We start from the raw sequence: 14,931 nt of genomic DNA, 5'->3' as shown, positions 1-14,931 counted from the left end.
GGTATGCTGGCGATAAACTCACCTGCCAATCACAATGTAGAGCACCACAGACAGCAAGATGATGGCAACAGCAGAGGAGATGGCTATCAGCACAACCTGGCTGTTCTCACTGGAGATAGAGAACGCTACAGAGAACACACAGATAAGAGATCAGAGTCAACGCTTCTCACCCCTATAGCACTAAAATGTGTATTTGGTGTTTACATGCCTTCACTGACATTTACATTTTAAAATAAGTTCAGCAAGTGTAACAACAAATCTACCTGTTAACACGTGAATATTAAAGCCTGTCCTTTTTCAAGAATCTATTCAGAAAAATTATAGAGGTGTCTTCTCAGGTGCTGTACAATTTGAAGTGTATAGCAGTAAGTCAGCGGTTCATTTCTTGAGTGCTAACTTATGGGCAACATCCACCTCCTCAGTGTGAGGCAGAGCTGTTCAATCTGTGTTTGTCACAATCATTCATCATGATCCAATCTTTTCCCCTCGTATTCGTTCAAATGATTACTTTAGTTGACTCCTCAGACAGATTATTTTCTTTAAATAAGCCGGGGCCATTAGAGGCCCATTAGTGTGTGGGATTGCTCTGTGCGCTTGCTGCTCTGCTGAAACACAATGAGGATTGGGAGACTAGTTTCCTCCGAGCGGGGATTCAGAACCCACCATGAAGAATGAGGGTTATTTCCACTTGAGATTTATACCATTTTTCACATATCTCTCTGGTCAAGAACCACCGGAGAGACGGGTCTGTTTTCCTAGTGGAGGTCTGCAAAGGCGTAATGACTGCTGGGAGACTCTGCGCTGATTGTGAAACTCTAGTAGAACAACTGTACTTCATTGATTGCCCATAAATGAGTCACTTTCACCAAGGGAAAGCTAAAACCTTCAATCATAACTGCAAATTATCGAATTTTACTAATTTCACAAACTAGTTTTGTTTCTAACCCTTGCAATGAAGAATGAAAATAGCAACTGTGCAATGCACATGCTTTGGGGTACATTTGTCTGCAGACAACTTATTGACAGAGACGGCAGTGACAATGTTAACAGTGAGTGGCGCATGATGAGGAAAGCAGTGCTCACAGTCAGGGCTAGTCTCAAACTCAAACTTGCGGCTGCTGCTCCCGTAGCCAGCTGCAGTGCGGGCGCGGATCTGAAGCAGGTACGTGGTGTCCGGTTTTAACCCGTTCAGGGTCACGTTGGTGCCCTTAGACCTCAGGATGGTGTAGCTGGTCTCTTGCTCCTGCTGCAAGACACACAAAGAGAAAAAGAGCCTGTAGAAAGACGGACATGGTGACAGCAGGGATACGTTTAACCACCAGTAGTGAATGCGATGATAAGCGACTCTAGCTGGACGCTGCCACCTGCATACTGACAGCTTTTGCATGAACACCAAGGGACAGAAAGCATATCATGTGAGTTAGTCCCCTGTGTAGAAATGTGTCTTTGTAATCAGGTGTGTCCACTGCCATTGGGGACTCTGCCAGCTCTGCTTGATAAATTGCCACCATTATTTTTTATGGCTTTTCTAAAGATCTCTGTGGTGTGCTGATCCTCTCTACCAGCAAAAATGGCAACGGATTTATAGGCAGTCTTTACTTTCAAGCCATTGTTTCCAGATGTGCTTCTGACTGGAGGGGGGAAAAAAGCATGGAGTCAAACTCTTAACTATTTGTCCGGGTCAGAAATTCATGAAGAAGGAAAAGAGCAGTTTCTTTGTCCTGCGTCCCACCGAGTAAGCAATGCGCGTGCGCTGTCCCCATGCTTCTGCTCGTCTCTGGGCTTTCTGAGCGCTGAAGGAGGCAGCTGCCATCTCACTCTCCAGAGGCACATGGAGGATGGCTGGCATTTGGCTCCATCCCTGACCTTTAAGCAAAGCTTGCCGTACCCACTGCTGGTGCTATAACATTACCCCATGCTGAAGTAATTAATGGTAAATGAGATTTGTGAGAATCATTTTGGGGGTACAGCAAACACGTAGCAGAATGAACTCTATTAAGTTTCATGTCTAGACGAAACATGCTAATTGGTTTGTTGATGACGACTGGTATGTCCTATAACAGTGAAGTGCTGCCAGATGACAGGAAAAGGCTACAGTTACATATAACGGATTTAAATATAAAATGCTCTTATCCACTAATCAGAGTGAGAATCAACTGGGCAAACGAATGCATAAGCCCATCCACAATTTCCAAGAACAAAATGGTATACTGATCCTCTTTACCACACATTGGCATGCAGTGCACTGTCAGTTTTGTTTTGTAACATGTAAACTGTACAGGTCAAAGTTGGGCTTCATTAAGGAAGTTTAACCTAAAGACAGATGGCTACAAAAACTCAAGACGTTTTTGGTGAGGAGCGATAAAATATGAGATTTCAGTGAACACACCAATCTCCTTCACAAGATGTCGTTTCCATACTCAAAGGACATATAGATCTCACATAGATCTCTGTTTCTCGAGGCCACCGAGTGCTGTCGGTACAAAAAAAACAATGATTTTAAAAATGCCGCAAAAGTGTAGCACTGTGTTGTTGTTTTTTTTCTCATACTGACAGTACTCGGTGACCTCAAAAAACAGATCTGTGTGAAAACTTGCCGGACTTCTCCTTTAACTACACAGTTAGGCATACAGATAGGCCAAAAACTGAATTTGAGAGAAACTTCATTTCTTTCTAAATCCAACATCGCTGTTGTGTTGTTTGAGTCCTCATGTAAAGACCTAAATCTTTCCCAGGTTGTCACTGTTCAGTGCTCACAGCGTCATGTGGTCTCTTCAAAATCACCCACAGGTGTGTCAGAACTTTTGCCTGATGGACGTTCTCCTAACACATGTTCCAGTCAGACTCCTTACAGACGTCAGGAAACTCACAGCACTGGCATTTGACAAGGCGTGCGAATGTTACTTTTCAGTGTCTACATTATTGTTGGAATTTAATATGTTTGTCATGTTCTGCTTTGGCAATATAAATAACACAATCTGGACTTATGTTACAATATTCTCTGGCAAAGGAAAACCAGAAATTGAGTAAATAAGAAGAGCATTTCAACAGGCATTCTTTCCAAGCAAGCCTTAAAGCAAATAAACACTTAAATTAGAGAAAAATGTTCAATGTTTCTTTTTCACCCTAAGATTAATATGATAAAACAGAAAAAATAATCAAACATGTATTCCCACAATACTTATTTTCCTTAAGAGCTCAACAGAGCCTTATCTTCATGCTCAGTGCAATTAGAAGAGATTCTAATGTGGGAGAGAAAAACTGTGGAGTCAGGATGATTCCTCCTCATTCTGGGAAACGCTTATGATTAGGGTTCTCATATTTAGACACCCTCACGTTGTAAGCCTTCTTTCAAGGCATCCCATATGCATGCATTTGATATATACACCAAGAGAGGGTAAAGTGTTTCACCCTGCCTAGCATGTAATCAAATCGAGCTTTATCTTAAGTGAAGCAGCATGAGCACCTTGTTGAGAGAGAGGAGTCGGTGAGTTTCTCACAGGAGCTGCCGTGCTATAGGTGCCGTGCCTCTTACCACTATTCAGGCAGGCGTTTAGTGCTGTTTGTTTGGATTTGTGGTACACAACATCCCTCTCTGTAAACACCAGGTCGTTTTGAACTGGGAAGATTGACGCCAGCGCTCTGCCTTTAGGCACTTTTTGTAAAGAGGTTGTGTGCTGAGGTCTGCATGTATTTCTGTGGTCACTGTGAGCAGCGTTAAGTTGAAGACTGAGGATCCAATTTTGTGTGTGTGTGTGTGTGTGTGTGTGTGGCGGTGGGGGAGACGGTTAATTTTGTGTGTGTAGGTGGGGGCCCTCTGTCATCTTTTGCCAGCTTTGATCAGGGGCACAAGAGGTTTAGAGGGTGTCCCTGGCTTTTCCACATGGCAGCACCAACTGTGTGGGATTTGGGAGCCACCAGCCACGCCTGATGGGGCTGCTCCGCATACTGTTGTGTAATTAACAGGAATCAATGGCGGGGGCAGACTGAATTTTATTGTGCAAGGGAGAAAACACTGTGCCACCCAGGGTCAAATGAGACATAGCAGATTTCTGGAGGCCCTGTGGTGTACCTGTGCCAGACTGTAAGACGAGCTGGAGATGAGCCGCCTTTTTGCTTGCAAATAAGGGGATTAAGGCCAGGCCAGGCCGGGGCATTTCCAAAGGCCAAGATTTGGAGCCTGACTGCTCATCCTGAAAGACACATTACAAAGGTCCTCTGTGTGGAGCATGGGGGTCTGGCAGGCCTTGCCAACCCTCGTTTTTGCCAGCAGATTGAACAGTGGTGTCAGTGGATCTGGGTTCGGCATCAATCTTGAGTGTCGCTCTGTGTGGCCATTCAGCCAAGGAAAGATGAGCTTATATCTTCTGTGAAACAAGCTCGTAAAAATGTGGCAGAAAAAAACAGTTCTGATGATCCCCAAAAGGGCCATCCCTCTCTTGAGTGATTAAAATGGTCTCCGTGGCTAATTTCTGTATCAAATGTCACAGATAGTTCATCCTGGACCGCACCGAAGGGCAGCAATTTGCTCACTGTTCATTTTCACATAGAGACCTTGAAGACATATTTATTGTTGGTAATAAACCCTCTCTCCATTAAGCTCGATTTTAGACCTTATGTCTGGAAAGAATCATTTCACAGACAAAATCTCATCCATGATGGAATTCAAGGCTTTTACTACGCCTGAGAGTGTTGTCCATAAGTGAAGAATTACATTAACAACAGGTAAACAATTTTGCACTTTAACTTGATCTGAATTGTTAAAAGACTAAATGAAATGGGGTGCGTGCAAATGTGTGTGTGGTCATACAGTCAAAACGTTTACCCACTAGACGATGGAATGTTTTTTCTGTGGCAGGGTTATGGCCAGTTGCCATGGGAGACTGTTCTAGAGCTGTCTTTCATGGCCCTCAGATCCCCTGCCAGTTTGGGCAAGGAGGCTCCCACAATGTCAGGCCCCACTTAGATGCCAAACCCAAAAGCGGCGGCCTTCCTCAGCTCGGCCCGTCACAGGGAGATGTGACCCAGTCCATCTCACGTGGCAGCGGCCCCATCACGCAACCTGACAGGCTGAGAGGACCGACCCCAGCCTGCTCTCAGGACTGTGGAAAAGAGCAGCATTGATGTGGGACAACAAAGCTCACCCCGCCATTCAGCGCATTAAGTCAATCAGGACCGAATCCGTGCACGCTTCATTAATCACACGGCGGCTGAGAGGAGACCTGGGAGGAGGCCGGCAGAACGGGATCGCCACGGGAGAGAGCAGGCTATTGTGTGAAATGGGGGGGGGGGGGGGGGTTCTTGAGGAGGAGAGAGCCGGGGCTCCTGTAACACATGGCTTTAACAGGAGAGAGGTGCTAAGATCAGGAAGGATTCCTGACGTGAACACTCAATGGGATCAAAGTTGGAGACATTTGACATTTTTACTGGCTGGTGGGAAGAGTTTCCGACGTGACAAGCCGCTCGTTACACTAGACTCTGGAGCAGAAGAGAAAGCGCCTGGATGAAGACAAAACCCCTCGAGACTACCGTGCCACAGTGGTTTGTTCTTGAACTTAGCCTCCATTGATTTTGTTTGAAGCCATATGAACTAATGACCAGAGCCATGCCTCTCGGCCATGTGTAGCTGTAATTTGGATTAAAGCAGCATGATGGGGTCACTGAGGGAGGCACAGACCCAGTTAGAATGCTAATGCTAGTGTGAGCACTAGCACAAAGACCTGCCCTCACCTTCTCATAGTACTTGACCTCATAATCCAGGATGATGCCATTGGGTCTCTCCGGCTCCAGCCAGGAGAGTGCGATGCTGTTCCGGGAAGTCCTGTCCTTTCTGATGACTGTGACTGGGGAAGGTGCTGGAGACATGAAAGAGAGAGAGAGAGAGAGAGAGAGAGAGAGAGAGAGAGAGAGAGAGAGAGAATGTGTCCAAAGAGTAAAATAGACAGAAAAGGACAGAAAGAGCAAGGAACAAAGGAGAAAAGACAGGATTAGTGCCAACACTACCTATGGCCGCATAGTATGACCATGGAGCTGCAGTTCACAGGAAGTTCAAAGGATTAGGAAAGTATTCAACATTTTGCATTTTGCATCCTGTGAATACTTCCTGTTGACATAATTGAATTTGCTCTTCGTTGGGGTCAGACTGCAAGCTATAGGAGTTCAGGACTCAGACATACAATACTGGTGTCCCAAAGACTGAATCAAATCAAAGACCTTCATACATCTGGCTGGAACTGAGGCCACTCTATCAAAGTGAAGACAAGCAGCATGAGTATGAATCAGTGCCACCCGTTCTATTTCAAATCCAATGAAGTCGAAGCATTCCTCTCCCCCATGGTACTTTTGGTTCAGTGCTTCACATGGTCTCAATCTGCGTCCATAATTCAAGTCAGAGCTCCAGCCCAGCCTCCGCCCGTCTCTCTCTCTCTCACTCCTTTTTCTTTCAATTTTACAGCTCTCTAATTGTAAACCAGCATGGAGGCCATGAAGGCATCCAACTGCCCCGTGTTTTAATTTTATTAGACCACAGGAAAAAACATGTTGTTCTTTGAAATGTTCAGGCTTCTCTTGATTGTGATTATACACTTTAAAAATGTCCTATTTTTTCTCTCCCTTGGCAGTTATTTTTTCCTGTTAATGAATCCAGATGGAGTGAGTCTGCTCCCCCAGCACAAGAGCTCCCATCCCTTAAGTTCTGATAGGAAAGGTATTATTGAAGTTTTATAGCTGCCACAGTTTATGGTGATTCTGATTTACAGCGTCTGGGCTCCAGGCTTTCTTGACACTTGGTATCTTTCTCAGCTTTCTCCAGCGCCAGCTAGCAATGGTTGATGGTCTCAAAGTACTAAAGGAAAAAAAGCATGACCTCCCAAAGTGCATGCAGAAAAGGTAAGACTATATCCTGCCAATTGCAAGCCTATGAAGTTTCAAAATTGTGTGTGTGTGTGTGTGGCGTGGGGGGGGGGGGGGGGGGGTAACCTCTAATGCAGGACCAAATCCCAACCCTGCTTATGGATTAGACACAGACTACCAAGCCCTTGCACAGTTGCACAGGTGTGGCTGGTTGTATTGCTCCATTTCTATGTTTCAACAGGAGAACTGAGACCAGTGCTGATTTTGAATGAAAGAGTAGGGGAGAATGAAAGGTTCTGTGCAGGGCACTGAGTCAACAAATGTCCTCCACATGGCACAAGGGATTAGTGTGTGGGAAAGAGGCCCCAAGTGTGGCTACATGTCTGCATTGGACACTTCCTTCCTCCCTCCTTCCACCCAAGACTTGACTCTAGTCTTAGTACTGCTGAGGCTTTTTATCGTTTCAGTCCTGGTAGCAAGGCTAACATGTCGCACTAACTCAGCGTTTCTCAAACTGTGGGTCGCCCACCCACTACTCGGTCGCGGAGACATGCCAGGTGTGGCGCGAACTGACGTGAAAAACAGGAGGTTTTTTATTTATTTTTTAAGTTTTTTGCTTTTATTCCAACAGGACAGTGAAGCTTGACAGGAAGTGAGTGGGAAAGAGAGAGATAGGGTGGGATCGGGACATGACCGCAGGTCGGATTCGAACCTGGGTCCCCGTGGATGCTTGGACCCGTTCATGGTACGGGCGCTGTAGCCTGTTGCGCCACAGCGCCCCCTATTTATTTTTTTATCTGTAGCCTAGGCCAAGGTAGCACCCGATGCGCAATGGATGCACTGTGTTTTTCATAGGGAAGCGCTTGTGTCAAGGCAGCTTAGTTAGTCCCGACCTGAATGAGATTTTTAACGAGGTTGTGAGAGTGGTGAATTTCACCAAGACCCGGCCCTTAAAAGCGTGTCTATTCTCCGCACTTTGCGAGGAGATGGGAGCTGACCAAAAGGCTGTACTGTTTCACAGCGAGACAAGGTGGCTTTCCCGAGGTAAAGTGCTGTCGCGCGTGTTTGAGCTCCGAGTCGCCTCTTCTTGGAGGAAGAGCGCATGTTTGAATCTGCAAGCACGTTCACTAATGAACATTTCTTGACGAAGCTGGCCTATCTTAACAATATATTTGGAAAGCTCAATGAGTTAAATATCCAGTTACAAGGCAAAGACAAGCACCTACCTCACCTAGCAGATAAGATTACTGCATTTACCAAAAAACTTGAGGTATGGGACAGGCGCCTCAATCGCGACAGAATTATGCCTTTGAGAATCTGAGTGAAATCGCTGAAACGTCTGATTCGGGAGCCACTCTTGTGATCCCATGTATTAAACAGTAGGGCTACATCACATCCCTGCAATATTATTTCAAAAATATTTCCCAACCAGCAGTGCTCAATATGACTGGATTATGGATCCATTTAATGCAGCATGTTGGTATTTCATTGAATATATTGTACAATGCTGTAAAATATTGGCCTATGCTTCCTAATATGTTGCTGGAAAACAGAAATATGTGTGTTTAATTTACAATGGCACATTATGTATTTATTTATTAGTCAGGGGGGGGTGGTGTCTGGAGGACCTTGGATGCTATGGGAGCTAGGTGGAATGCACTGCACTGCACTGCACTAACACGGAGGGCAGATTGCATGTGCTGTCCTCCCTGTGGCTGCTCCACACATGCCGGTGGTGTTTAGAGCATGATGAGGGAGCTGCGCTGACATCCCCGAGAGCCCCCCTCATAAATGCGCCAAGAGCACAGCTGCAGTCCCCCGCTGGGGAAGATCAGCCATTCACACGTCCATCTCCCTCCTCCAGCCTCCTCTTTATGGGACTGTAAAGGTGGCTGGATTATGGAGCCCAGTGCAGCAGGATCAGGTCAGTGGCAAGAGGGCTCAAGACCTCGCTTGTTTGGGAGCCCTCCTGGACGAGGAGGCTAGTCTGAACTGAAACCAGTTTTATAGTTGCAGTGGCAGTTGGCATGTTTACATATTGGAAAGTGACTCAAGGACAAGGGCTTTGTGCTTACTTTGCAGCCCTGTTGTGCACTCCAAAGCAAATATAGAATAATAGAAAAGTTGAGTGTCTGCATATGTGTGTGTGTGCAAATATGTGTGAGTATGTGTGTATCTTTGTGTGTACTGCGAGTCAAAATAAACCAATGAGACGTAATGTATTGGAGCACAACTTCCTCTCTGGGAAACCTCTTTGATTAATAATGAGATTTATATAACTGATAATAAAGAGATTTTTATAACTGAAATTAGCAGCAGTGAATCACCTGTCTACACAGAAACCACAGTGGTATTGCTGAAGCCATATATAGTTCCATTTCTCAGTATCTCTCTATATTTACAACCCCTCTCTTCACAGGTTTACAGGTCTGTCAGCACAGCAGCAGCACTTTCTAATGGGCCACAGCAGCTGTGATAACAATTAAGAAGATAATAGTCTCTCTAGACCGTAACTTTGTTTGATAAAAGTCTTAATCCAAATGTCATGGTCTTATTTGTTGTAAAATGTCAAAAACAGAAGTTCATCTCCATGTGAGACTCTCCTGCACTGATAAAGCACTACAACAGTGCAAAGTGTTATCCCCACACATCCCGTTGAGATCAGATGGCATGATAACAGCCTTTGTTAAAAATCCATCTGCCTTGTACTATTGTAACAGGTTGCAGTGCACCAATAAGGCATTAGCAGAAGGAAGCTGCAGGATTCTCACCATCATGCTAAGGGCATTACAAGGTTTAAACTCTAGTCAACTGGTCCCTGTGGAATACGGGTGCAAAGCGATCAATCTTTAGCCTTTGATCTACAGTAGTCCTCTGCCTACTCTTCTTTTATGACATGGAGCTGCAGCGCTCCAAAGCTCAAGTATAAGCCCTGTACTAAATCATCTCCTAGGGCCTGCACCTATCACTTAAAAGCCAAGGCGAAGCTGACAGAGGAGACGGAGGAGGCAGAGGCTGCCGTCCCTCAGGATCGGAGAGGAAAGAGATGCACGTCTTCGCCTGGGGAAACCCGACCTGAATGGGAAGCAGATGGGCGTCTGCAGTCTGCATCTCACTGCCTCTACTGTAACCTGCCAGGTCATGACACAACCTCCTGCCCTCAGCCCTACCCACAGTCACACTGAAGTCATCTCCTCCATTCCGATACAAACCCACACAGACACACACACACAGACACAGACACACACACACACACACACACACACACACACATACAGTCCACAGTCTAGATAGTCATGCATGATGATCTTGTGGAAATGCAATTTTATCAGGCATTGCACGTAACTGTTGAGGGCTGAGGAAGTAATTGATCATTTTCAGGAAATGTTTGTTGACATTTTGTGCGTGTGTGTGTGTGTGTGTGTGTGTGTGTGTGTGTGTGTGTGTGTGTGTGTGTCACCAACTGTGCCATGATCTAGGCTCACATAGTCCAGAAACCTCACCTGCTTGGTTGGTTGTTATGGTGACAGCAGCATACTGCCGATGGGTGGACACCAGCGCAGACACTCCATTCAACGCCTCGATCTCAAAGGTGTAGTTGGTGTGGGCCAGAAGGTCGGCCACGGTGACCGTGGTGTTGTGGAGTCCCATGGCACGGGGCAGGAAGCGTACCGTCCCTCGACACGGCTCACAAAGCCGCGGCCCTGGCCAGCAGCGCTTACACACCACGTTGAAGGACAAATCCTTTCGGCCGCCCGTGTCCTCTGGCCAGCTCCAGTCCAGGATCACCGACGTCTCATTGATCACTGAGATGACATTGCGTGGGGCGGAGGGAGGCCCTGGAGACAGAGGAAATCCATCGGAGAGCATTAGTCTAAAGTGGGACGCCAAAGTCCACCTTTGAATTGGCAGATAAAACAGAGTCCATAGACGTTTAGAAATAGGATAGGATACTTTGTGTTTTGAGATGGCATTATGTTATTCACTTCATGGTGGACTGACAGGTTGTGGACAAAGTTGTTTATCTTTAAGTGATATGTAATTTTACAACAAAATGCTGGTGCTTTAAAACAAATCTTTAAATATTCTTTTCGACGTAACGAGTAAAAACAAATCAATAATTTTAATCAAAATTAAAATAATTTTATATTTACATAAAAATGCATTAAACAAAAATCCAGTGTTATATTCAAGACATTTGGCATATATACTGTAGTAATAGAAATTCAGCCTTATACAACACCATTTGAAAGGCATACTCTCATATTCAAAATAAAATATTTGTCTGAGACAGACATTAAATATACGTAAGCTAGTTCAATACAGTATATGTGTCCTATATACCGGTAACTGATTAAACTCTACTGAAACCCAAATGTCTGGAAACCACTGTAGCAGTTGGTCTGATGTGAAAATTGAGCTGGAGCCTGTCTTTTTGCATATCTTTATCAAGTATTGGCACACATGAAAGTACTGGCAGAACATTTCTAAACTTTTCATTATTTTCATAACGTATTATTAGTTATGGAGGGAAAAGATATCTCTGTGTTTGTTAGATTGGCTTTAAAAGAATGTTGCTATAAAAGTGAGGAAAGGGACAGAAAAGTATTTCCTTCTGATAAAAATAGCAGGCTTGTGAAGCCCGTTCTGTTTCACATAAGAAGTGGAGACACTGAAGCAGGACACACGTCTTTATCAGAGCAATGTAATCATGCTGAGCCTGAGACTAACACAATCATTTTCTATAAATGGGTTTAAAGGTAAAAAAGTCTTTTTTATTTGACATGAAAATGTTACACAAGTCTGGAGCCTTGCCGTCAAGCATGAAGCCATTAAAGATACTGCAGTAGATGTACTGTACGAGGTTATGGTCTAATACGACTACATTACTCAGTTCATTTCACGTCCTGTAGAGTGTAGTGTTACAAAACAAAAATTACAAAACAAAATCAGATGCAGTCTACAGAATGGAGATGATGGATCAAACCAACCTGGCAGGGAATGAGACAGAGCAATCATACTGTGTGTGTCCATAGGTGTGGACATAATGACTGTGCTACCACTGTCCTGCAACTACAGCACCCACCAACAGAACTACACATTTGTCTACATCTGCTTTATGGTTCACATATCCTTGCCTCTGTGTGTAATTAATGAGAATGGGCTTTATGGGAAACATCAAATACTGACAGGAAGACATAAACATCAATATACACAGATGTTCATGAATGTAAAACATACAATATAGCTCAATTACTGTATCTTACCAAAATAATTTTGTGATTAGGCCATGATGAAAATATGAAAGTAAAACTTAAAGCAGTTGAGTAATAAATAAGTAAACATGACCTCTTTTTTCGTTATTTTTAGATCAGCCAAGCATCCAATATCTGATATAAAAAAACATCAAAGGAAGAACTCCACATAACCTTGGCAGATTAATTACTTTAAAATAAGCATTTCCGCGCATTAGTTGTGCTTGACTTTATCTGTGAAAGTCAGGGGACCATCCACACATCTCTGGAGACTCAGTGTAGATAAATGTGATAATTTAAGCTCTGTGACTTCACCAGAGGCTCAAACTCATATCGGCTGTTTCAGCTCGTCTCAGACCTGCCTCTATCAATGTTACCATTTAGGCATGGGAAGGGGGAGGGACAGGGAGAGAACAGGGGAACCAATTGGGCACATCATAATCTACAGTTGAAACTGGCCACAAGAGATCAAGTGGAATTGATGACTGTGAATAGCTTGTGCATTAATGTTCCACGTATGAGCGTTGTATGACCCAATCTGTAGACTACCTTGGATATAGCGCGAGACACCCAATTGAACTTGGCCTCAGATTTCCACGTGGCTCTCATTCTTTTTCCTCTACTGTATATGATGCAAATTAGCACTGATAGGAATGCCATGTTTTATGGTAATGTGTTGTGGAGCGCTTGGCAGTCTCACTGTGTTTGTCTGTCTACCATCTGCATTTTCTCCTGTATAAAAGAGAATGGGTTAGGTTGCTCGCTGCAGCTCCACCCCGCTGGGGCCTGCTGGTTAAAATGGTTAAAAATAAACAAAGCGAGGGTCTCCACTCACTGGGCGCTCCAGGGAGAGAGAGAGCTGTGGAGGATCAGAAGCTCAGTCTCGGCCAGCCAACACAAATTCATCTTTTATAGCACAAACACATCCTCGCAAAGATGCAGACCACGGAAAAGCACCATTGAACACATGCAATAGGGCCTGCAGGAAGGCATTCTTGAACTAATCATGCATTGGAATTGCATGTGGAGGAAGGCTACAATTTTCACTTTTCTCATTCTGCATGGAGTACAAAGCATACATATCAAAGGTAATCAACGTACGTGTGCAGGCCATGGAGGCAGGGTCACCCTCAGCACGGAAGTAGTTCTTCTCGCAGGAGCAGTGCACTGAACCCTCCTGATGGGTGAAGCTATGTGGGGGACACTTGGAGCACTTCACGTTGCCTGGAGAGGCCTTGTAGAAACCAGGCCTGCAGACTGTGAGAAGAAGTAAAGTAGAGAGAGAAAGATAGACACAGACACAGAGAGAGACAGAGAGAGAGAGAGACAGAGGGAGAGAGACAGAGAGAGAGAGAGAGAGAGGGAGAGATAAGAGATGAGGACATTAATACAACTCTGTAACATCCTCCATGTATGCAGATACTTTATCTGTATACTGTATGTTCAGTACCAACTAAACCAATCACAGATATTTAGAGGAAGAAAACATAAACATACAGAAAAATAAAAAGCACATGTAAGCATGGGAATATGTTCAAATGAGTTCCATTTAAAAGAAGCAACAACATAAGGTTAGACTTTGAATGCTCAATAAAATACATAATATATATATAAATATATTTAATGAGCTATGCCTGGCTCTTTTGGAAACCAAATGTAAGGGATGTTGCATGAATTATGCAAATACAGCTCTTCAAATATCTGTGCTGTTCAATTGTACACAGCAGCTCATCCAATGCTATTTATGAGCATCCCATTCCATTAGCTTTAATGAAGGGGAAGGAATCACAGCGAGCGTGTTAATTACTGAGCCTGGTGCCCATCTGCATTCTACTCTTCTCCTGTTGCATGTTCAATACCTGTCACTGGATACACCCTGGACATGAAGCACAGCTCTCAGTCAGCAAGAATGGCCTTTCCATATGCAAGCCCTCTCTCTCCATAACAAATTACACAAGTGCACACAATGATCAGAAATCATTGCAGGATGGACCATAAATATAAAAATATGCCATAAACAGATGCAGATACAAGCAGACTGTATAAGCTATTTCACACAAAACTCATTTACTGCTGCTTTTGTTGCTCTTCTGATCTTTTGCTGCATGTGCAGAAATGACCACAAGAAAAAGAGTCATTAGAAAGTGAATTCTTGGAGAAACTGTGGATTCTGCTTTGTAAGACCCAATAATATGAGACTATAAATGGCCTGTGATTTAGTCCTGGTATAGCCTACATAACAAATGAACACACAACAAATATCTTTGAATATCTCATGGAGCTAAAACATACCCTGTCACTGATCCTTGATATGGACAGAGAATTTGAAGAGTTTGGTTCCAAAACGCTATATCCACCATTTTAATGAATTTTCATAAATATATATTTTTTTTACATTTTGTTTTCAATTACTGTAATTGTATTAGAACTGTAATTGGGTATTGTTATTTTTTTGTTATCTTTACTCAATCAAAACAACACAACTACAATTTGAGTAATATCGGAAATATACAATTAAATAGCCTGACTTTTTAATGTTTTTAAAACCGGGCATTTAGTGTTATGGAACCAAACTCTTCATTTATACACGGAAATGTGTAAAAACAGAAATAACTGTATAAATGATCAGCCAACAACACTACAGAGACTGATCTATTCTTAGATTTTTTTTCCCCTTTGGAGTTTGATGGAGCCTCAGCTCTACTGGAGCGCTGCTTGGTCTAGACAGCCGTTTGCAGGGGGTGGCTCACACTGTCCTAGCAACTTCTTTCCCCAATTTGTCAGTGTCTTGCTGAGCAACACTAAACTGATAAAAGCTGGTAAT

General features: G+C 43.9%; 1 protein-coding gene across 1 annotated transcript in view; it reads right to left on the bottom strand.

Annotated features, from left to right (window-relative positions):
- epha3 (eph receptor A3) overlaps positions 1 to 14,931 on the bottom strand; it is a 77,359-nt gene that overhangs the window by 21,326 nt on the left and 41,102 nt on the right. The window contains exons 4-8 of the mRNA XM_076263605.1: positions 13,209 to 13,364; positions 10,356 to 10,691; positions 5,731 to 5,855; positions 1,084 to 1,246; positions 23 to 125 (exon numbers count right to left, since the gene is read on the bottom strand). Of these exons, the coding sequence (XP_076119720.1) occupies positions 23 to 125; positions 1,084 to 1,246; positions 5,731 to 5,855; positions 10,356 to 10,691; positions 13,209 to 13,364 (883 nt within the window). The remainder of the gene's footprint in view (positions 1 to 22; positions 126 to 1,083; positions 1,247 to 5,730; positions 5,856 to 10,355; positions 10,692 to 13,208; positions 13,365 to 14,931) is intronic.

This window comes from Alosa pseudoharengus, unplaced genomic scaffold (genome assembly GCF_046254945.1).
Source record: "Alosa pseudoharengus isolate Yale_2024_CS ecotype anadromous, Long Island Sound unplaced genomic scaffold, YU_APseudo_1.1 YU_APseudo_1.1_scf_3, whole genome shotgun sequence".
Lineage (NCBI taxonomy): Eukaryota > Metazoa > Chordata > Actinopteri > Clupeiformes > Clupeidae > Alosa > Alosa pseudoharengus.
This window is presented reverse-complemented; position numbering and strand designations above follow the sequence as displayed.